The sequence below is a fragment of the Hemitrygon akajei genome, chromosome 15 (assembly GCF_048418815.1).
Source record: "Hemitrygon akajei chromosome 15, sHemAka1.3, whole genome shotgun sequence".
NCBI lineage: Eukaryota > Metazoa > Chordata > Chondrichthyes > Myliobatiformes > Dasyatidae > Hemitrygon > Hemitrygon akajei.
In genome coordinates this window covers 45,026,214-45,051,739 of record NC_133138.1, presented here as the reverse complement: position 1 = coordinate 45,051,739, position 25,526 = coordinate 45,026,214, and the positions used below count along the sequence as shown (strand labels likewise).

General features: G+C 38.7%; 1 protein-coding gene across 1 annotated transcript in view; it reads right to left on the bottom strand.

The window, feature by feature from the left end:
* Positions 1–272: 272 nt before the first annotated feature.
* LOC140739304 (mothers against decapentaplegic homolog 5) overlaps positions 273–25,526 on the bottom strand; it is a 45,658-nt gene continuing 20,404 nt past the window's right edge. Inside the window, exons 2-7 of the mRNA XM_073067471.1 lie at positions 18,218–18,853; positions 14,645–14,896; positions 12,462–12,590; positions 8,992–9,213; positions 8,105–8,361; positions 273–2,882 (exon numbers count right to left, since the gene is read on the bottom strand). Of these exons, the coding sequence (XP_072923572.1) occupies positions 2,739–2,882; positions 8,105–8,361; positions 8,992–9,213; positions 12,462–12,590; positions 14,645–14,896; positions 18,218–18,617 (1,404 nt within the window). The 5' untranslated portion in view covers positions 18,618–18,853 and the 3' untranslated portion in view covers positions 273–2,738. The remainder of the gene's footprint in view (positions 2,883–8,104; positions 8,362–8,991; positions 9,214–12,461; positions 12,591–14,644; positions 14,897–18,217; positions 18,854–25,526) is intronic.

The following is a 25,526-nucleotide window of genomic DNA, read 5'->3' as shown; positions in this document are numbered from 1 at the left end:
GGACAATTTCCCAACTGCATGCATATTGTTTTTCTTAAGTGCTGATACCAGTAACATGCACATAAAAGCTTAATTTTATAAATATTCAAATACATGATTTAAATGCATCCTATGTATACATAGTAACATAATGCAACCATTCAAATCTGAGCCTTAAATCGTGTGGTTCAATCCATTCTCTACTGGCTGATTTTTATATTCAAACTGTTAGGAAATTAAATTATCCAACTTTAAACTACCAAATAACCCGTATTTCACAAAATAAAACACCATTAACAGGCAAATGCATTATCTTTATTAAAGGAATTCTGACAGTACACATATTTCTACGCTGTATGGACTCAAACATCTTCAAATTTTCCCAAGTTATGCAAAATAAAGCCTTGTAACAGGTTTGCATATTTAAAATTGCAAATGTTTATGAGCATGAAAGCAATATGTACTGCCAATTGAAATCAGAAGCAAAGTAAAAAGTCAGTCAAAAGTATCAGAAGGCAATGGCCAAATTATAATTAGGATATGGTCAGTCTCATTTATCAACCTTTGAACAAGTCCCAACTTTAAGGAAGTTTTATTATAGGGGAAAATGGTGCTGAAGAGCACAAGGTGCATTAGGAAAATAGCAGGTAATTGGCCATGTTTTCCAATGTTTCTTTTCTCTTTAAACAAAGGCTAACTTTAGCAGAGTAGAATATCTCATCCAGTTTATCATTCACCACTTTTACATTAACGCTGTTATATCCTATTCAGCATTTGTTTCATACATGTGGATCCCCAAGAGAAAGGGAGATTAAGATGCAGAAACAATTTCTCTATTTTAAAAGTTACTAACTCCCTATTGAAACTAAACTTTATCCAGGAGTTGGTAGTTTACAGAAGAAACTTTATAAATTCTGATCATAAACTAAACAAAATAGCAACAAAAATACAATTTGGACACATACATTGAATTCATTAACTCATTATGTAAAGATTTACCAATTTATACTATTGAAAAGTTTCACTGCCAATAATCGTGAGTTCAAGCACATCAAGCTACAATTACAGCAAATATTAATCATACAAATTAGAAAGAGCTATATGTAGCTTTATAAAGACCCAGCACCTGAAGGAAACACATTTTATGCCGAGTTCCTGCCTGCAGCATTCATCTACTGTGGGAAATATTACTTCTGACGGGAATACCCAGACTCCAAACTATCACCAGTAAGGGAAGCAGACACAGAAAAAAAAACACCACCTGCAATCCACCACCATATAATGTCGGCCTTTCACCACTGAAATCTTGGCACTCACTACTCGATAATGCTGTGGGAGTTCCTTCACCAGAAGGACAGCAGCAGTTCAAGACAACAGCTCACCAATAATAGATGGGAATAAATGCTGGCCTGCCAATGAAACACAGATCAACCCCCCCCCCCCTCCAAAAAAATAAATAAAATTACTTTACCTGTAATATGAAGGTTTTCTCTTTTTTGTTTATGCTGCTCTTTAATGAAATGTCAAAGTTATGAGCAGATGAAGTGTAGATTCAGATGAAATTAACAGAAGCATTATTGATAACAATCGACTTTCCTAAACTACAATTTGTGTAAATAGCTTGACATCAGATAGGCACTGCTGAAAGATAAATTCTAGCATATGTGATACATAAATTCCAAATCAGACTGTTGCTCATTTGACTTAAGCTACAGAGAAGAATCTGACAAAATGAATTTCAATGCTCTCTTACATTACCTATCATTAGGAATCGACAGACGAGAATGAATTAAAATATGAAAGGTTTTAATGCATGCAAATGTGACAGTAGTCTCCACCTCTACAGCAACAGAAATGCTTGTACTTATGGACAGTCCTGCTGCTATGACTACACACTGGACTATAAACTGTATCCTTGTGATCACCAGTAGTTTCCCTAGTTTTAAGGATCAGTAATGCCTATAGTAGCCCAACAAAGACCATCTGCATTAACTACATATAAGCTCACTACAACGTCTGTTGGACCAGAAGGTTCTACATACTATGATTCAACTCCAAGCTCATGAATATACAATACAAAATTTAAGACTCGTCCCAACACTGGATGCAATATACATCTATAAGATGACAAATGGAAATGCTTTTCTACAGGCAGCTCAATGTTTCAAATACAATGCTCAGAACAGGCTTGCGTTTTCTGAAAAAAAACTACCATATTCATTTTGGCAAATGCAAGAAAAAGTGTGCCACATGGAGAAACTTCTCAGCTCACCAGAATCTCAACTGATAGTTAGCTTCCCTGGAGTAGTATAACCATGATCTATTTTTTTTTTAAAAAAAAATCATTTTCATAAGATGCTAACATAATTGAAACATCTTGTTAGCATTATCAGGCTACAACTTAAGATGTCATTTTTACTGCCCATAATTAATCACCTAAAATGTATATACAGCTCAATACAGTTGGACTTCACAGCAAAGCAATATGTTGAAGCATTCAGATTTAAAGCATCACAAAGGTTCTAAGTAACATTCATCAACAGTATTTTAACATTAACAGCTGCATTTAGCAGATGGCAAAAAAACTATAAATACCACTCAATGTATTTGTATGGCAAAACAATGATTGGTCATAAAATCTTAAAGATTGCCATTTAAGTTTTCTTATTGTTCTTCCAGTATATCTTTCACAGTGTCCAGTTTAAATAAAATTTCCTCCCTCTGGTGTTTTCCACAACCCTACTGATCATAATTCACTGTTAAGATACAGAGGAGATTGGATTATGAGGAGAGCCCATCTGGGTAAGAACTTTGTCCAGCCACTGAAGTGGACCATGAAGATGAATTTCTATCCAACATGGTGTGCTGGTTACATCTTGGCGGTGGTATTCTGCACCCCAACCCTGTAGAAATGAGGAATAGTAACATAAACATTACTAGACTAAAAAGGAAATATTGGTCCAAGAGGACAAATTAGTTATAAAATAGTTACACTCAAGTCCCTGCATAGCACTGATTTGTTACAATGCAGTTATTTATTGAAATTTTTTTTAAATGACAAAAATTCATTCTAGACATCTAAAACTTTTCAAAAGCAGCCACCACTACAATAAACATTCAATCAGGCAATAAGAGCACTTTACATGTGCTCTGAAACACTCGCAGCCAATCACATATTAGCTCACCATCCACCTCCACCTCATGTGTAAACATTTCTGCCAGCTCACTAATTTACTCCATTTTTTTCCAACCATTTTTTGGAAAATGGCTTGCAATTTCCAGTGAGGGAAGTACATCTGTCTAGGAAAAGCATTAGAATGGATGTAGAATGGATGCATTTGGAAGCTCGTGAACATCAGGTTGATGTTGGCACTTCTTTGAAATTGACTACATTGACAACTAGAACAAATATTTTAAAATGCAGACAAGGTAAAGGTTTCTGCAACAACCACCTCAAAAGTTATCAAAGGTGACTCGTTCAAGGAGCCATTTGCATGAAAAAAAAAGGAAAATAGTCTGAATGTATGGGCGGATGACCAAAGACAACATGCCCCTAAGCCAGCTGATAATAATGGAAACAGCAAGAAGCATCTTCAATCATATTCAAGAAGATGATACATTGGTAACATTCACAGCCAGCGTAGGTTGGTTTGATAGATTTAAACAGCTCTGTAACCTCCATAGTATACAGGCAGTCCCCGGGTTACAAACGAGTTCTGTTCCTGAGTCCATCTTTAAATCAGATTTGTATGCAAGTTGGAAACAGGTACATCCGGTATTATTTAGCATCAGCTAGTCAACCATTTGTTTTAGTATATATTTTACCTTTTTATGCATATAAAACACTTAAGAAACATATGTATTTCAATAATTAAACCATTGCATTGCTTAGTAATAATTGTAGTTTTCATTGGGGCAGGGCCTTTCACATTCTCCATTATGCTCACTTCATCCTTTAAAATAGAGGATAACGTAGATGGAGCTCATCAGCCTGGGAAGACTGTCCATCTAAGAGAGGGAAAACTCTGATTTCAAACCTCCACTGCCTTGCGGTCATACCAACTTATGGGAAAGGCTTCAGGAGTAAACCCGGAGGACAAATCCGGAGCTGAAGTCCCTAATGCAGTCCAACGTTGTCTTCAACCTCGCTCTGGCAACTCCTGCAACTTCACTGGTACTAAGCTATATCGGCCCTTGCCTTTCCCTTGGACAACATCGGTAGTGTGAAGAGGGGAGACTTGCTGCTTGGGCAACTGCCAGTCTTCCATAAAACCCTGCCCAGGCCTGCGCCCTGGAGAGGACACTCCAGCGTCACCTCACCGCGATGGCGCAAGACTTTCCACGCGCAGATCCGTGATCTCCTGAGACTAACGGATGCCATCCATCCTTTAAAACTGTTCCAATCATTGACCAATTGTAGCCGACGCTTTTCCAATGACAGATGGCGTTTCACCTCTTTCCGATTGCTTTATTATTTTCACTTTATTTTCAATCGTGATCGTTTTCCATCAACGGAACAAACACTGGATTCAGTAGCTGCCGTGGGGGGCGGGTGCTGAGCTCCCCCAGGTCCTAAAGTCCACCCACACTGAAACAGGTTAAATGAGACAAGTGGGGGCTGTGCTGACTGGAAAGGGGACAGGGGTGTAGGGTGAATCTTGCTAAGAAAAATTTAAGCCAAATACAAAGTTACACACTCACATCGTTAACGGCAACTTGATCCGACTTAAAATGGCAGACAGCGTTCTCCTTCTTCGAGCCGATGAATTTTTAATATAATAGACTTTATGGCAGGCCATTCGCAAGTCGGGGACTGCCTGTATGCATCGCTGGTGAAGCAGCTACTGCAGACAGGAAGGCAGCTAGGATTTTCCTGCAACACTCTGACGGTCAAATCAAAAAGGACGAATTCCTCCCGAGCTTGTCTTCAATGTGGATGGATACTTACCTATTTTGGAAAAAGAATGCCTTCTTGCACTTTCATCTCCCGAGAAGAGAAACATGCATTTTGGTTCAGGATTGCAAAGGACCAGTTAACTCTCTTGCTAGGAGGCTATGCTAAAGGTGACCAAGTTAAAGCCTATGATTGTGTAAGACTCTGAAATACCATTCTGAATGTCCACTTACATAATGTTTTAATGAGCCTGCATAGCACTGGTTTACAGCACTCCACCTCAGTGGAACGCATCCTCACCATTAAGTGGGGTCTGAATGCATAAACACAACATAATGAGAACAATTCGAACAAGGCAACGAGAAAAAAAAATGACAATTTACTTCCACATGATTTAAATCAAGAGCATATTATGCCTTACTATACACCATAAACAGGATCTCTATCTTTAGTGGTAAATACTTTAGTCAAGTGGAGGAAGATCTAAAAAAAAATGGAGCTTTGTCTATATGCATGTCATTGTAGTGTACTCCAGGATCAGATGCATAGTACCTCAAAAAAACATGGGCTTTGATTCCTTCTAGTAGAAAGTCCTGTGAGTCAGTGCTGTAATACAGGGGCGTAAAAGATCAAATATAAATATTAATGTTCTAGCAGGAAAAGTTGAGTAAGTAACAGTATTTTTTCCTATGTAGAGAAGCATGAAAGGCAATAGAAAGGCAACACACACACAAAGATAGGCACATGAAAGAAAGAAAACTAGAATTGTTATAAGCTATCTAGTAGTGCAGGGTTAAATTTATCAGAGTAGGTTTGTACAAGGTGGCTCCTTTGTAAATGATTTGGGCCATGACAACAACTTTTGGTGAGAAAACATAACCATTAAGTTAGTGGACCAATGTGACAAGATAGCTAAGTGGATCCTGTGCCAATTGAGTAGAAAATCATCCAATGCACTCTAAGAACGTATTATCACACAGTAGCATTCCCACTGAAGAGTTTTCAGAACTCAGCCAGAAAAAGCAATGAAGGGATTCAAGCCTTCATTTTCCCAAGGTGAGAAAATTCAAGGAATGTTATGTTAGAATGTCTCAAATGGTAGAAGCATAGTGAATTGAGCATCTATACAAAAATAAGGTGACCCAGTTTCCAATTGGTTTCTGCCGTGTTCTCCAACTTACTGTGTCACACCTAAAGGTTTTAAGGAAGAGCCAAATGAAATTTGATGGTATGGCAGAGGACGGAGAGGAGGAGAGGGAGAGGAGGAGAGGGAGAGGAGGAGAGGGAGAGGAGGAGAGGGAGAGGAGGAGAGGGAGAGGAGGAGAGGGAGAGGAGGAGAGGGAGAGGAGGAGAGGGAGAGGAGGAGAGGGAGAGGAGGAGAGGGAGAGGAGGAGAGGGAGAGGAGGAGAGGGAGAGGAGGAGAGGGAGAGGAGGAGAGGGAGAGGAGGAGAGGGAGAGGAGGAGAGGGAGAGGAGGAGAGGGAGAGGAGGAGAGGGGAGAGGAGGAGAGGGAGAGGAGGAGAGGGAGAGGAGGAGAGGGAGAGGAGGAGAGGGAGAGGAGGAGAGGGAGAGGAGGAGAGGGAGAGGAGGAGAGGGAGAGGAGGAGAGGGAGAGGAGGAGAGGGAGAGGAGGAGAGGGAGAGGAGGAGAGGGAGAGGAGGAGAGGGAGAGGAGGAGAGGGAGAGGAGGAGAGGGAGAGGAGGAGAGGGAGAGGAGGAGAGGGAGAGGAGGAGAGGGAGAGGAGGAGAGGGAGAGGAGGAGAGGGAGAGGAGGAGAGGGAGAGGAGGAGAGGGAGAGGAGGAGAGGGAGAGGAGGAGAGGGAGAGGAGGAGAGGGAGAGGAGGAGAGGGAGAGGAGGAGAGGGAGAGGAGGAGAGGGAGAGGAGGAGAGGGAGAGGAGGAGAGGGAGAGGAGGAGAGGGAGAGGAGGAGAGGGAGAGGAGGAGAGGGAGAGGAGGAGAGGGAGAGGAGGAGAGGGAGAGGAGGAGAGGGAGAGGAGGAGAGGGAGAGGAGGAGAGGGAGAGGAGGAGAGGGAGAGGAGGAGAGGGAGAGGAGGAGAGGGAGAGGAGGAGAGGGAGAGGAGGAGAGGGAGAGGAGGAGAGGGAGAGGAGGAGAGGGAGAGGAGGAGAGGGAGAGGAGGAGAGGGAGAGGAGGAGAGGGAGAGGAGGAGAGGGAGAGGAGGAGAGGGAGAGGAGGAGAGGGAGAGGAGGAGAGGGAGAGGAGGAGAGGGAGAGGAGGAGAGGGAGAGGAGGAGAGGGAGAGGAGGAGAGGGAGAGGAGGAGAGGGAGAGGAGGAGAGGGAGAGGAGGAGAGGGAGAGGAGGAGAGGGAGAGGAGGAGAGGGAGAGGAGGAGAGGGGATGAGAAAATGGAGGAAGGGACTAAATGGAATAAAGACATGGATGCTTAATAGCCTGTGTGGACTTGGTAGATCTGTTTCTGTGGTGTAAGCATTTTCTGTTTTGTGTAGCTTTATATGATTCAGATTAGGAGCAACTAATTATTATTGCTTGTCAAAGGCATCCAGTCCATTTAAAAACTAAGTTTAAGATGTACCAATCTTTCTGCAAAAAGTGTCAAGCATTCAAAGATAAACCTATTTAATCCTACCATCCAACAACCAATGACCTAACAATACCTCAATTACGCTGCCAAAACTTATTCAAATATTTCTCTTTCCTCATTATTTCATTCCAAGTACTCATGTCCCACAAAAATATTCATAGCTTCTGTATTGTCTCCAAACTAATGGTGGGTAAAAGAAAATAAACCACAGTTTTCATTCTCAAAACCGAGTGCAAGTAAAGATGACTTCCTGATGTTTGAGTGGATAGGCTTGGAGTTGATTATGAGATCATTAAAGGACTTCTGACAAAGTTACTCTTCAACAGGAGAAATGGTTGGGAACAAAAGTAGCAGACCAAAGTTGACCAGATGATGAAGACAACTATACAAAGAGCTGAGAAAATGGTGAAAAGTCGAGCAGTTGGGGTGGGAGACTTTCAACAAACTGTTTTGGTGAGACACTGAGTATCAACTAATTTTGTATTAACTATAGAGAGCTTGAGATCCTTTACACAGAGTGAGGTGATAATCAGCCTTAAATTTTACCATTTGACAAAGTGCTCAGTGATTTAAACTGTACTCAGTAAATTATACTGTGATGAGTTTTGCTAAAATATTTTAAACAGTTAATTTAAGCAAAAAGCTTTTAAATTATATTTCATTTCTTTCCTCACCTTAACAAAACTCATGCGAATGGTACACATCTTGGTCAGTTCATAAACTGCTTCAAAGCCGTGATTTACAGATTGAGCTAAGAGCTGAGCAAACTCTTGATTGTTGAATATCTTCAGGCTGCAACCACTTGGTATCTTACAAACTGTGGTAGGATGAAAGCCATGGTGGTAGTTGCAATTTCTGCTCTGTACAAAAATGCTGCTGTCACTGAGACATTCAGCGTAGACTTCACCTCCCACATAGTACAAGTGGACACCTATTGAAACAAATACACTGATTATTACAATTACAGAATTACATTATCAGTTACTGAACATAAGATTCACCTTTCCATGAGAATGAGCAGCTTGAAAGTTTAGCTAGGGGGATGCAGGGCAAAAAGGAAAACAGAAAAGGCAAAGATGCAAAAAGAGGATATTCTTCAAGGGGTTGGTTGACCATTTGTTCCAAAAGAAGCCGAAATTCATTCAATAGTCAGCTGACCAATGATTTTACAGTGAAAAAAGACTAATAATGAAATCTGTGCACAAGGGCAGGGATCATCCTAAACTTCTGAAATAAACAATGTCACTTTGCTAAAGCACCTCAATTGTTCTGCAATAAAAAAAACTTGCTCGTCAAGAAGCCGCATACAATTTTTATGCCAAAACTGCCACGTGAGGAAACAACTCAAAAAAAATACACAATAACATTTTAAACATTTCTATTCACAAGCTACCTGAACTTAAAAAATATTTGTCACGAAACATTAAAGCTTATAATAGGTGATACATGGAAACGATTGCCAATTTTCAGCTCAGCCAGGAACTAATTCCATCCAATGACAACACAATCTAATCTTGTACTGTTTGACATTTCTAGTTATAAGTTTGAAATTTAAGCATACCTTTACCAATATGCCGCCTGGTGTTCTCAATGGTGGAGTTGCGGTTTACATTGGAAAGAAGACCAAGACAGAAACGATTTTTGTTGTTAGATGGATCAGTAAATCCATCCACTAAAACACTGGTAGAGGAAGCATGGAAAGCCTCTCCAACTCGATTATTTAGCTCATAGTAAACAATGGAACACCAGTGCTTTGGCTCCTCATAAGCAACAGGCTGAACATCTGAAATAAATCAAGCAGCAGCAGATTAAAATGAAGGGCTTAAAATTTTATTTATAGATGTAACACAGCAACAGGCCCTTCTGGCCCAATAACCCACACCACCCAATTATACTCAACTTGACTAACCACAGACCTATGAAATATGGGAAGTAAACCAGAGAACCTGAAGAAAACCCGCACGGTCACAGGGAGAAAGTACTACTCCTTACAGAGAGACAGCAGAATTAAAACTGATTCACTGGCACTGTAATAGCGTTATTCTATCATGCTGCCCTTCATGTGATGCAAAATGTTTGCTTTGTTCTTTCTTCTACTATTTCTGCCACACAAATACAAAGTTATTACATTTGGGAAGGTGGAAAGCCATCTTCTTGAATTGATAGTCTCTCGAGTGAAAATATATTCATATTATGCACCGCAGCTTTCACCATCTCCAATGGGATCCTACCACAAACAGTTTCACAAACCAAACTTGCATTCCACTTTTTCCATGTTATGATGCTCTCAGTTTATTGTAATTGTTTCCGATTGTTCCATTGGTCATTTCTACTTTGGAGTGACTTATCTTTTGAGAACATTTTTCAACCTTGTTGCAACGACTATGCTCCCAAATTCTTTCCCGATGATGCAGCAGTGATGAAAGTAGTTGAGCTACTGCCACACAGTTCTAGTGATCAGAGTTTAATCCTCACTGCCAGTACTATCCATGTGAAACTTACATGTTATTGGTGACTGAACAGTTTCCTATAGGTGCTCTGATTTTCTCCCACATTCTATGTGCACGTGGGTGGTTTGATAATCAGCCTCCAAATTCTCCCCCAGGGATGGCTAGCCTATGGTGCATGTGCCAAAAGTGCCACATTGGATGGTTAGAAGTGGCTCATTGCACCCCAGTGATAATAATAAAAAAGTAAGCCTACTCATGCAAAAAGTATTAACCAAAAGCCGATTTGTCGAAAAAAAAATCTAACAGGAATTCAAGTAGTTTAGAGCTAGAAATGGGTTTTACTGAGAATAAATCTAAAACTAGGCAATTATTTTTAGCGATTTTATTATTTTGTGCACATCTTTTGGCAAATGTTATCTTTTTTCACATTAATCTGTTTTCAATTTTTAAAATGTTCAATGAGTCAAACTAGGAAAGGAGGACTTTTGTTCTGCAGTCATTCCATAACTGTTCAACACACATTTGAAACTTGTTTGACTCTGAGACGCCAGACGTCTGTACCAGTGGTGCGTTGCAGGTTTTTGCCAGTCAGTTTACAATTGACACTCGTGTACTATGGAGTTGTGCTTTATTCGTCCTTTGTGAACATTTGCAGTTTTGTACTTTTTCAAAAATTAAGCCTTGTTTTTACATTCAGTTACTCATCACAGTGCAAAAGAAAATGAGCAAAAGAAAAGCAGAAAGTGATAGTAAGCGTGAATTCAATGAACAGTGGGAAAATGAGTTCTTATTTATAGCGGGCCCGTCAGGAAAACCATTGTGCATTGTTTGTGAAAACACTTTCTCACATAATAGAAGACATGATCTTAACAGACACTATAAAACACAACATCAGACTGAAATTGAAGGAAAACTGAAGCTAGTACTTGGGTCTGAGTTACGGAAAGAATGTGTGATTAAGAAAAAGGAAGAAATCAAAATACAAAATATATTTGTTAAAAGCTCAATAAGGTAAGTAAAGTTTATCTTGTTTTATATTAAATCAATATATCATGTAAAAATGATAAATATGTCTATATTAACATATTTTTACAAGAATTGAATGGGGGTACAAGAGTTGTATAGTGCATCTGAACTCATGCGTGAAAAAAATTGATGCATGGAATGTAAAAAGTTGGCCACCCCTGCCCTAGAGTATTGTTCAAAGTATAAAATCCTGAAGCCTGCAGAGTCCCTGCAGTTCACCAGTGCCATCTTCTAATAACAAAAGCTAAGTGGTAGAAGCTAATTGAGTGGTAAAAGCTGGGGGAAATAAGAGGGAAAAAATAGAATTAGCGAAGGATTAGCGTAAATGTATTCTCGATGGTCAGTGTGTAGTCTGCGGATCAAAAAGACCCATTTCCATCTGTATAACTGATACTTGCTCCACTTGACTTGCCGTATTTTCAAACCAAGTCCAGGGTGAGAAAGGTAGAGGAGAAACACCTCTGGAACAATTCAAATCTCTCTGCCCCTCAAATCATTATTAATCCAATATAGACCAAGATTTAAATCCCCAATAATCAGTTTATTGGCTTGGAATAACATGTCCCACCAAAACTGCTCTTAGTGCCTTAGTGATCTCAAACCTTCTCTCCTCATGTTCCATTTCACAACCTTTCATCCAAATACTCACTAAGTCTTGGCACCAGGAGTGATCTGGGATTACTACTGGTCTACTTTCTTAAACTCTTATAATCTGCCTGCTAGACCTCAAAGCTTTTAATACCTTCAGAATACTGGTACAGATATGAACCACAACTTGAGTGTTCATATTCACATTTCAGAACGCTTTGATGCCACTCAGTGACATTCTTTTTCCTGATGTAAAAACAGAAAATGCTGGAAACAGTTCCATCAGTGACTGTGGGATGAGAGAAAGAGCAGCCATTTAAGGCTGGTGACATTTCTTCAGAAAAGTCTGAGGAACTGTCTACAGAGAACATATCATTGCTCTGAAATAATTTTTTTTTTTTTTTTTTTTTTTAAATAAACTTTATTTCATGATACAGTACAAAACAGACCCTTCCGGCTCAACTAACCGCGCTGCCCAGCAACCGACTTATTTAATCCTAGTCTACTCACAAGGCAATTTACAATGTCCAATTAACCTACTAACAGACTTTTGGATAGGTACATAGAGCTTAGAAAATTAGAGGGCTATAGGTAAGCCTAGTAATTTCTAAGGTAGGGACATGTTTGGTACAACTTTGTGGGCTGAAGGGCCTGTATTGTGCTGTAGATTTTCTAAGTTTAACTGGGAGGTCTATGAAATGTGGGAGGAAACCAGAGCACAGGAGGAAACCCACCCATTCAAGGGGAGAACATTCAAATTCCTTTCAGACGGTGTTGAAATTGAACTCTTGAAACCTGAGCTGCAATAGCACCACCCTAACTGTTACGCTACTGAAGTGCCCTTTCTCCACAGATGATGCCCAACCTATACAATATATACATTAAAAATCTGCTCTTCCAGTTTAACTTTGAATACTTGGAAAAATGGTAAAACAGTATTACAAGTTTCTTAATTTTGAAATCTTACCTCTGGTGGAGATAATAGGGAGATTGGGAATGTTAGAGGTCATCATGACATTCCCTGTATCCATAGGTTGTGTACTGTCTTGATTTATCTGCTCTTCTGGTGGCATGTAAGCAGGCGGAGGGGTGTCAGCTGTGTAAAGAACATTCAAGGCTTAGGATCATACTAGAGCTCAAATCAAGCTTTAAAACCACTCAGAGCAACCAGTGCTGATCAAATTGACTTGCATATGAAGTCCTTCTTGTGAAGATCTGTCACACTCTAGACATCAGCATCATTGATGAAAAAAAGTCAAAGAAGAAAATATTACATCCAAAGCCTCAGAAGATTTACTTATGAATTTTTTTTTAAAAATTAACAAAAATTAAAAGCAAAGAATGCAGGAAGCACATTTGAGTCCAGATAAAGACCGAAATATAGGAGAAAAGTCAGCTTCATTCTGGAAACTACAATAAGAGGATACGATCTTGCAATTTTTTTTTGGACTGCAATTAATTAACATTATCTATATCCCTGTGGATGCTACACTAGAATCACATATAATATGGGAAATAATCTACTGTAAACCTGCAAGAGCAGATGGTTTGACCCTGAAAAATTCCAAATGGTTCTGAATCTATATAGACTTTACACAGGACTTTAAAATTTACAGCCAACTTTGGAAGTGTCATACATTACAGTACAGCAATTAAATCATTGATTTCAATTTCAAGATTCCCAAATTAATTAAAACTCACCTACAGATGTTGTACAACTAAACAAACATTCATTGCTTCCAATATTCGAATTTCTTTACCACATGGTCTGCAATGCAGATTTAGAGTTCAATATTTTTTTTACTACACTTTAGCTACTCGTGACTAAATGGGACCAAGGATTAAACTGAAAGCTGAAGGCACTGTACATTAAACATCTCCAGTATATAGAAATACAACTGATACACAAGACAGATGGTCTGATTTTGAAAGTTAATAAACCAAGAATATTAATTTTCCAGAACTGCCTAGGGAGCACATTCTTTTATCAACTATTTTCAGTTGTCTCATTAACTACACCATCATTAAGATTAGAAACAAGGTTTTTTCACCAATCCTTCTGTTCCAATGAAGCAAACCTGTGGTAAAATGGACAAAATCCAAACATGAAAGACTAGGCTGATAAGCAGCAAATAATATTTGCATTACAAGTGCTGAACTTGATTTCCAGCAGAAAATGCACCCAAAAGTTAGTTAAATTACTATCTTCAAATCTACTATCAACACCCCAGGGAGTCACTGTTAAACAAATTCAGATGCCATGATTACTACTCCAATTCCAATGCAATCTTAAACCAGCAGCTCAGCTCAACTCCAGTTCAAACATTATTGATACAAGACAGAAAAAAGATTAAGTTATCATAGAATGTTCCTAAACCCCCGAAGTTGCATCATTTTTTATATTTTGTGCCATGGTACAATATTTTCAGTTTAAGTTAGGTCTCTTCTATTGCTGTCACTAATTCTTTAAGTCTTGGTATGGAAACCTATAACCAACTAGGGAAAAAGCTGATAAAAATCATTAATTATTAATTCCAAAAAACAGCAAACAAGCACATTTTTAAAATGTGACAGGGCTGAATTTGAAAGTCTGATGTTGATTAAACAGTGGCAATGACTAGGAGTGTAGAGCTTAAATCTTGCAGATGCAGGAAAACTAGTAATTTTTCCACAAACATTCAGGCTTCATAGGCTGCAGGAACAGGTAACAGCATGCGCCACACATCACACCTTAAAACATATTTTCAATTCAGAAGCGTGCTTAAACTTATATATTTTTTGCTTTAACAACACTTATCATGGGAATATATCAAAATATCTTAAAATAGACATTTTTATACAAGTTTCACTATTTTAAAATACCTTGATGCCTGATCAAATGGAATTGCAAGACTTTCCTCAAAATAGTTTCATTCTTCAAAAACATTACAAATTTAACACTTAATTTTTAGCAGTTGCATTTAATCAAAAACTTGTACGATACAAGGTTATATTGGATTTTGCACACACTTAAAGACACTCTACAAAACTCGTTATGCACTTCTATCACTTCTATTTTATATTTTTTTAAAAATCAATGCAAAGTTTAAAAAGAACTGCTATTAAGAAATAACACCCATTTTTAAAAAAAAAATCATACAATCATATTACCTGGCAGCTGGAAAGGACTGCTTGGCCCAGAACTGGCAGGAGAGCTAGGATAGGTGCTGCTGGCTGGTGATGGAGGGTACGGACTATTTGGCGAAATTGGAAATGGATTACTATTTGGCTGTTGGAAGGAATCCGGAAATGTGGCATTATGCGGCATATGAGGTTCGTTATGACTCAAGTTACGAAACTGAACAAGAAGGCTGTGTTGTGGGTTAAACTCACTGTGCCTTGGAACCAAGACTGGAGGCAAAACTAGAATTTAAAAACAAAAGGAAGGTAAAATTAAGCGTTGACTGCAGCAAAAATTTTGCTATTTTGAGAAACATGATTACCTGATTACTGATCCAACTTAAATTTTAAGTATCCAAGTGCAAAATATTTACAATATAGGACCTTCCTTAAATTCTTCAGTCACATTAATGACAATATAAACTGGTGCCACAACCATATCAGATGGATGATTCTATTTAAACTACAACTGTAGTTCCATTCTACACTTCAGTACAAACATTGACACTTTTTTGTTAGCTGCTGTACCTTTCCTTTTCTGTAACTTCCCCAAGACCTCAGGCCTAACTTTGAGTGTGCAACAGAATGTCAATTATATAGTAATTTATAATTACGTATATCACTCAGAAAAGGCCAAGTCTTCAAATAAAGCACAAAAAAAGTATCACACTTGCTCTAAATCTAAAAGAAATAATCTCATGCGGGTCAGAGAACATGATAGGTATACCTCCATCCAGAATTTACGCAAGTCAGTTCTAATGTAAAGCCATCAATCTGACACTTTCACTCTTAACGGATGTAGACCTCACAGCATTTGAAGTCTCTAATTCAAACAGTGTACATTATTGATAGTGATAATTAAAATCTCCCTCCACAATTAAAAAATAAGAAAAACCAGTCACTACAAATGCAAACAGACACAAAATGCAGGAGGAACTCAGTAGGCCAGGCAGCATCTATGAAAAATAGTAGTTGATGTTTCAGGCCAAAACCTTTCATTAGAACTAGAGGAAAAGACAGACTACAAATGTGAAAATGTTTGAATGAACGAATATGGTTAAGACTAGCAAAGAAACAGCAAACAACTGCATTACATTTACAATACATTACACTATCCTTGTCAGCAATGCTCATTTAAAATATTATTCAAATCAGTATCTTCAAATACACAAGCTACGTGTTATTTAAAAAGCACTTCCCCCTTCCCTGTCAAACAATTTTCAGTTGTATTTAGACAATACATTCTATTTCCTTCCAAGAATTAACAGAATATTATCAATTTTAAATAAGTCCTTGCAAGTATTGAAATAATGATAATACCCCAGAATGCTGAGTGAACACAAAGGAATAGCTTTAAAAGCCTTTGTTGAAATATTGCAATACTTTGTTTTACATCAGCATAAAATTTCATGTGGCTATGTGCATTTGAACTACATAACCCGTATAGATTAGTTGACCTTGCAGAAAAAGCAGGATCTAATTTACAATAAAAATGGTTGTCAATAGTAATTTACCTCCAATCTAATGGAAATTACTATATACTAAATATGAAGATTTTTTTAAACCAAAACCTTTGTTAAATCAGACTACCGGTACTTACTATGCCAGTACTGAAACTTGACAATTAAAAAGTCACTGTACTTGAACTTAAGTGTTTCCATTTGCTCATTCTAACAATGCTGTACAACATTAAATAGTATACTTTACACAGCAATTTACAGGGGATGAACTTCAATATTAAAAATGAAACAATTTTACTTTCTTAACCACTCAATTTCATAAAATACAGCACATTAAAAAAAACTTCCTAAGCTCAGTTACTGACAATATTAAAATGTCAAGATAAATTCTTGAACTCCAGATCTAGGACAGATACATGACTGAAGACTGAAACATAACAGATTTTGCAATACAGGTATTAGCTGCTGACCTGGCAGTCCATCTAGATGTGACTGCCTGCAGTAATGCTTCTATATGCCAGAAAGAAATTAAGTATTTGGCCACAAGTGAACCAGACAAATCACTTTTTAAAAAGGCACTTTGCTAAATCCTTTGGCAAGGAGAAAATGGCCTAGATTTTGCCCTTTTCAATTATTTGCTGCAATTAGTAACCAGAACAACAGAATTAATGTTCTATATATCTTTAGTAGATCATTTAGCCCATCAAGTCTGTAATATTTTCCATTCCAAGTTTTCCTGTATTTTCTCCTACATCATGCCTGCTCTACTATTCACTAAAATAATGGCTAATCTTTTATCTCTGTGGTATATGTCCACACAATCGCTATACTCCTTGATCCCTCAGCAACTAAATTTTAGTAACCCTCTTGCATAGAGAATTCCCAAGATTCCCTGTCCATTGGGTGGTGATATTCCTTGCCTTGGTCTTGAAAAGACACCCATTTGACAGTTCCATACCTTGGCAAGGCACCACACATTTACCCTGTCAAGTTCTCTAAGGTATTGTCCTTCATTATTCTAATCTAGTCTGTTTAATTACTTCTTACAGAATAATTTGTTGCCCTGAATTCATAAACTATTCTTACAAATATGGACAGCAGAGTGGCACAGAGGTCCTGCCTCAGTTCCACCTCCAGAGATGTGATCAATGCCTTAGTGACAGTTTAATTCTGATAAATATGAGGTGATGCATTTCGTGACTATCAACGGGGCTAAGACATGGTACAGTCATGGGAAGTATTGAGGAACAGAAGGATCAGGCTGTACAAGCCCAAAGGTCCTTGAAGTTGGCAATGCAGGTAGATAATGTGATTAAGGAGGCCTTTATTACTGGGTACATCAACTATAAGAGCAGAGGCTACATTGGACCTCAGCTAGAGTAGTTAGAACATGCAAGAGAATGGATATTCACCAGGATATTGCCTGGGCTAGTCTGTTATGAGGACAGACTGGAGAACCTGGGTCAATCTTTTTGGAGCATAAGAGCTTAGGAATGGACATGATTGAACTACATAAAAATTGTGGCATATAGATATGGCAGACTGCAGAAAATGATTTCTCATATCAAGAGTAGATAAAACCAAAAGACAGTTCCAGAGTAAGGAGTTGTAGAGATATAGAAAGAATCTGAAAGGAATCTTTCTCACCAAAGGTGTAGGCAATACCTGGAATACGCTGCCTGAAAGAGCAGTGTCAGCAGAGTCACTGACACAATGTAAGAAATGTCCACACAAGCACATGAATTATCTAGCTATAGCAAACTATGAGCTAATGATGAAAGACAGGATTACTACAGATGGGTCGGCATGGATGTGGTGACATGATTGTCCTGTTTCCTAGAATATGACCTAGGTTCAATCCTGACACTCACCCCCCCCCCCCCCTTCTGTTGCTGTGCAGTCTGCGCATCCTATGGGATTGCATGGGTTTCCTCTGACACCCCTAAATAATGCAACCGAAATTAATTGGCCACCAGTGTGAGTGGTAAATCTACCCAGCTCTAACATGGTCTTCCAGATTATGGCTTAATTCCACTGCAAGTTACAGATTAACAACTACACAATAACAAAATACATACAACTTGTCATGCTTTCGAGTACATACCTGGACTTTCCACTCGCTTATAATGATAAGGATTGATGCAGACCTCCTTCTGTTTTGATCCAAATGGAAATTCACATATATCTAACGGCTTCAACTCATGATGACTTTGAAGATCCGGCCAGCGCCATACACGGCAATAAATAACGTGCGGCAACCCTTTCCTGTGAGATACCTGAAGACGCCCATCTAAAGATCGTGGGATGGTGACACATTTGCTGGGCTGACCAGGACTGCTTAATGCCTTTTCCAAATCTTCCATGGCTCCCTTTTTCTTCTTCAACTTCTTTACCAGAGCATCAACTGCTTTCTCTGCCCACTTCTCCTCTTCATCCCCTTGCTTCCAGCCCAAAAGACGTTTTACAGCTGGGCTGGTAAATGAGAATAGACTTGCCATCGTCATTGTGAAGAGATTAAATGGTATCAAATCACACTAGCTTCTAGGGCAAAGTCAGCAGCTGCAAGCAGTAAAAAACCTATTAAAAATAGCCACCGTTTTAGCAGAGGAAATTTCAACCAATACAAAGTGAAGAAGCAAGTATTCCTTCTTCAGCCTCGATAATTGTCTTTTCACTATTTTTACAAAATTGAGATCTGGATGTCGGAGTCTTGGCTTCCTGCTTCCTCAGACAACGGCATCTGGGAGGGAAAAGAAAATATGTAAGGATCTATGAAATAAAGATGAACTCCACTTTGAAACCACAGAACACTTTTAGCCACCATTTGCAAAGAAATTCTGCAAAATTCTGGCAAACTAGTAAATGCAGTGTCAAACTAAGGGGACGATCAGTCAGGACTAAATTGAGAGGGAAATTTGGGTGAAATGAGACAAACATACAAGGAAAGCAATTCTACTCCTCACTTATAAAAATATTTTACTGCAAATTTCCTGATGAGACTATCTGGAATATTCTGTACAGTTCTGATAACCTTATACAGCAGTGGTCCCCAACCTCCGGGCCGCGGACTGATACCGATCCGCGGAGCATGCAGGGGTGCAGCGGTAGCCAGAACGCACCCAGCACATCTTTAAGAAAAAAGCCGAAATAAACAAGCTAATTAATTACTTGCCATTAGGTGCCATCCGGCAAGTAATTAATTACCGGGTAGCTTGTTTATTTCGGCTTTTTTCTTAAAGATGTGCTGGGTGCGTCCCGGCTACCGCTGAACCCCTGCACACTTCACGGATCAGTATCGGTCCGCAGTCCGGAGGTTGGGGACCACTGCTATACAAGGAATATTATAATGGAGAACATGCAAGACTAAATTGCTTGTATTGTGTTGTGGGGGGGGGGGGGGGCAGGGAAAAAATGCTGTTACATTTAATTAAACCATCTGGGCTGATATTCTCTAGCATTTAGAAGAATGCGAAGTGATTTCATTGGAATTTTTAAGTGCTTGACGGTAGATCTCAAATTAAGTGGTTGATCATTCTGGACCTAGATCTTAATCCAGAGAATTCACTACCCAAAGGGGACGTGCTGGCTCAATTACCAAAAATATTTCATACCACAACCAGATTTTGGGTAAGGATATCAAATGGATATTTGGAGCAATGGAGACAAGACATTAGATGCTAGAACCTGGAGAAACAAATAATATTGGAGAAATTCAGCAGATCAGGCAGCATCCGAGGGAAATGGATAGTCAATGCTTCCTGTGAAAGATCCTTCATCTGGGCTGAATGTGGTTAATACAGGAAAGTAGCACTGACAGACACAGTTAACAGTAACTTTAATAAATGGTGGAGGAAGCACAAGGAGTACTCACATTTCTCCTGTTACTTCAGAAAAGCAGATGGCCATGAGAAACATTGTATAACCTCATGTTCAAAATGCAAACTGGCTTTTAAATTTGAGTCTGTCCAAATTTAAACTGCAAAAACACAATACTTTCTCTTTTCAATCTCAAACTATGAACCTGCATAAACTACTCCAAGACAAAAAAAGCAAACATTCTCTATAGCAGATTTCCCAAAGGACTTTGAAATTCCAATCTTAGGTAAAAGCAAAAACAGTATCTGGACCATTACTAGAATTCAAAGCAAAGCCCTTATATTTTGTAGAGCAATTCAAGTGCCTGAAAGTCTTTGGCTGTTTTATAATGCATGCTATTGCAGTGCTGTAAGACTATAACTACCAAGATCAACTTCTAGCTTATGCTGTAAGCATGCACTTGTGACTTTCATTAAAGTAATTTACAATAAAAATAAACTTGATCAGTGCACGGATTATGTTTGGCAAGTTGTGGACTTGCTATACCTGAGGTATGGTGACACGTGCGCTGCCCAGCACACTCCTCACTAATTTGATTTCACACAAACACATTTCACTGTATGTTTCAATATACATGAGAAATAAAACTAATCTTATAACTTCATCACCTCAAAATTCCATAACGCTCACAAAAACATTTGATTTAGAGAGAGGGATGTGATTGAAACTCATTTCTCACAATCACTCTTTCAGTGCGACATTCATATTTATGTTCAAATACAATTAAACAGACTAATAGCAACTGAATGCTACAAAATGAATTTAAAATGGCCTGATTACGAGTTATTAATTTTTTTAAATGAAAGTAAGAAAACCAAGTTAATTGGAAAGCTCTAAAATTAAATGAAACCAATTTGTTATTTGCTTAGTAATAGGATCCAAAATACAAGTTAAGGAACTTTACAATGGATGTACTTTTACCAACAGATTGTTAAAAAAAAAACACACCAGAATACACCCAAGCACCAATATTTTAAGTTAAAGGAGTCTCTATAGTGATAATACAGATGCAATGTACAGTGCTACTGTGCTGATAAGCAATGGGGAGATCTGATCCAAATCCCTTATGAATGATTGCATAAGTAAGAACAATTAAAACTGGCAGAAGGTACACAAGAAACTTGGCAAGAGGATGTGTAATATAAAGATGTTTCCTATGTGTTGCAGCGTTGATAGGCATTGTTTCAATTCTACAAATTAGTCATGAATTTACATCCTTGTTTTTTCCCCCCAAAACAAGTGAACTTTAAAAACATGTGATAATATTCTCACATCAGTTGTGCAACCTAATCAAGTACAAGTTTATTGTCAATTTTCAGGATTTCACTACTGAAAATACAAAATGTTCAATATATAACAATGTTAAGAAACATGAGAATCCTACTTCAAAACAGATATTAGAAAGTCACTCAAAACTGAAAATATAATCAGGAACGGCCTTCAAATTTAAAAATGTCACACAGATCAACTCAAGATTGGTTTGAATACGTAACTGTGATTTTTAAAAAAAAAAGATCATTCATAATGTGGATTCTGGTTAATTGGTCCATTGGTTAATCAGAGCATCCACTCTATTTGGGCAACTTTAAGAACAAAAACTAATCGACAAAATAGCCAATATTCCCTACATTTAAATCCTTAAGAGCAATCAGTTTTTAAATAGCACCAGTTGCGTGTGCTTGTGTTCAAAAAGCAGTGACTTTTGTCACCGATAGATGACAAGAAATAAGCAGCAAGACAATTCAGAAACAAGAGAAAATCTGCAGAAGCTGGAAATCCAAGCAACACACACAAAATGCTGGAGGAACTCAGCAGGCCAGGCAGCATCTATGGAAAGGTACAGTCAACGTTACAGGCCGAAACCCTTCAAGCAGGACTGGAGAAAAAAAAAGCTGAATAGATTTGAAAGGTGGGGGGACAATTCAGAACTGTTTTGTTCACCTGCTTCAAGCATTCTGGCTTCAAGATGCCAGAAATGGTCAGAAGTAAAAATGAAACAATTTCACTACTACAATGTTAGGAACTACAAAAAAAAAAATTGAAGGTACTGAGGATCATCTTGAATGTTACATTTGGGCCCCACCAGACACTCAACTCTCACCTATTGCTCCAACTAGCTGTTTGCAAATGACGGTAGCTACATCCCAGCAAGCCACTGAAGGCTAAATCAGGGGAGGGTAGCCAGTGGATATCCTACCCCAATGAGACAGGGACACACCTTGCCGAGCATGCAAAGTCAGCTCCGGTGGACTGGGCAGATGATATCTATATGCAAGATCCAATGGTCAGGAAGGTGAATCTGTAATGCTATCTGGAGAGTGAAGGGCATGATGAGATAGAGAAGTCATGGTCATCCACTGTAAACAGGGAAGACCCCACTCATACCACTGGACCTGAACTTTCGAGGTCGAGAAAGTGAAAGTGCAGCTTTCCCACTTTAAAACTGGTCTGCATAGATTTCCCGTCATTGTTGGATACAATGGACAACCACTAGTAGTATTAGTAGTGTTCCAATTTGTTCTGCATTTCATTTAACTACATAATTTGTTACTCAGTTAAATCGTAGTTTGTATATTTTTTATATACCTTTTTAACTACGTATTTCCATGAAAGTTTTGCTAATTGGGGCAGTGCTTAATTGGGTCAAAAACTTATTGGTTAACTGCAATCCACTATATTTTGGATTCTCAAAAGTTTTAATAACATGGAGTAACTGCAAAACAATAAGGTTAAAGATGTTACCCAGGATGTCAAACAAAAGTGAAGTGATGATGTAAAGGGGTGGAACATGATAAACATGTACCAGAGTCCCAAAGTACTGCCAGTGCCCTCACCTTCACGCATTTTTCCAGATTCACAAAACCCACTGATCATCACTACACATCCCACCAAACTGGCTTTCCTGAAATTGGAACTTACTCTGACCAGTGAGTGTGTTGCTGGTGTCATATCCTGAGGCTGCAACACCAGAACTTCATAACAGCTTGCCAGCTACCAGAAACTTAAAACTTCTTTAATAGAGATTTAAGTCAAAGTCTAATTTAATTTTTAAGGGAGCAAAGCTGAAAACTGTACAGTAACATAGCAGCTAATACGACACTCGGGCTCGATGCTCAGGCGTTCTGGAGTTGGGTGCTCAATTCCAATGCCATTCTGTAAGGAGTCTCTGTATCATCCCCATGGAACGTGTAGGTTTTCTCTGGATCCTCAGTTTCCTCTTACAATCCAAAGATGTATCATGTAGATTCACTGGTCACTGTAAACTGCCTGAGATTAGGTTGGGGTTAATCAGGGGTTGCTGGAGCAACATGGTTTGAAGGACCAGAAGGGCCTACTTTGCACTATATCACTAAGTAAATAAAAAACTTAGCTGTACCCAACATTGTATTGATTGTTGTGCACATTTCAACTCACTCTAGCATAAAAAAGAATGTATGTGAATGCATTCAAACATTTTCATCAAGTTACTGATGAAAATGTTCTAGTCACTTCTAGATATCAAGTACAGTGATTGAAGAGCCACCTGCACCAATATCTGAGCAGCAGTCAAATGTGTTTGCGTTAAAGACACTAAGGCACAGTTACAGGCAACAGTTTCCTTCACTGCTATTATTTGTCAACATAATTAACTCATAGTCTTCTAATAATGTATCCAAATGGGATACTAAACCAGAAGGGTGGGCAGGAGGTTGGTGGACAAGGAGGAAGGAGAAGAGTGTATAATTGACACTAAACACAGTAGTTATTCAGCTCCTGAAGTTGATGAAAGGATACAAGGCTGACCAGAAAATTTGCCAACTGCTTCAAAAAGGTTCTGCTAAGGGAATAATACTATTGGAGCCAAGCCAAATCTGCACATGCAGAAAGAGTAGATCTATGTACTAAACAGCACATTTATATAAATTTAGCATCTGTTCCAGTTCTGCATTAATGTCAAACCTGCTACTGTAATCTAGCAGGATTTCAAATTAGTAATCTTGTACAACAGGATTTTGAACAGCCTTCAAAAATGAGTTGACAGAACAATGTTGCATGCCGAGAGATTTGGGATACTACAAATACTCACAACCCTAATGTTATAGATATGTTTAAGTAAATTCAGAATTTTTTTTAAACTACTATTTAGAAAGTGATCAATTCTGTGGACAAAAATGTATTATAAATTTAGCTTCCATTTACAATGGGATTAATTTGACAAAGCATACCCAAATCAGGAACAGGAAATGAAATTAAAAATGCAAGGAGGGAATAACAAAAAGGATTTTAAAGCAAACACAGATGCTTGAGAGTAGAAACAGATTGACAGAACAACCACAAATTTATAATATTCATTTTAGAAAGTTCTATCAAAAACCAGTCCACCTGAAACTGGATTTCTTGAGTTATTGGTAAAATATGCATGCTACAGCACTTTCCCAGCTGCTGGGGTTAGGCTGGCTGGCCTGTGGTTTCTTTTCTTTTGCCTTCCTCCCTTGGGGAGTGGATATCTGCAATCCTCCAGTCCTCCTCCGAGACTATGCCAGAATCAAGAGAAGATCATGACTGATGCATCCGTTGTCACTTCAGCAACCTCTTTCAGGACTCTGGGATGCAGTCCATCTGATCTAGGTGACTTGTCCACCTTTAAGACATTTGGGTTTGAGGGAGTACCTTATGAGGATAGGTTGAGTGAACTTGGCCTTTTCTCCTTGGAATGACGGAGGATGAGAGGTGACCTGATAGAGGTGTGCAAGATGATGAGAGGCATTGATCGTGTGGATAGCCAGAAGCTTTTCTTCCAGGGCTGAAATGGCTAACACGAGGGGACATAGTTTTAAGGTGCTTGGAAAGAGGTACCAAGGGTGCGTGAAATGCACTGCCGTCAGCAGTGGTGGAGGCAGATGCACTAAGGTCTTTTAAAAGACTCTTAGATAGGTACATGCAGGAATAAAGGGCTATGCGCTAGGGAAATTCTAGGCAGCTTCTAGAGTAGGTTACATGGTCGGCACAGCATTATGGGCCGAAGGGCCTGTAATGTGCTGTAGACTTCTATGTTCTAATGGTACATTCTATAAACCTATCAATTAGATCTCTTTGCTCAGGAGGGCCAAATATACAATAAAATCTTGTCAATCCATAACCCAAATATCGCTTTATTAAACTAAGATGACTAAAGAACCTTATTATGATAATAAACATTTTGCCACAAATTCCAATGAGGCTATATACATAACTTGAAAACAGTAGGGATTATTAGGCAATTTCACTTTTAATCAAACCAGGAGGGCTAAGATTGTATTGAAGCACCCTAGTATCTTTTCTCCGCTCAGTGCATTCCTCTGGCAAAAATTACCTTTTTATAATATCTGGAAGCAGCATTATTTTTCTCAATTTCTGTTTCCTCTGCACTTTAAACAGACTACGCAAATTGCCAGAACACTTAACAGCTCAGACAATACCAGTACAAATTTCAGGTAAAACCATTCCATCATATGTTGGCTGGCCTATTGAGCATTTCTGACATTTGGTTTTTATCTCAAGATTTTAAGCATCTACTT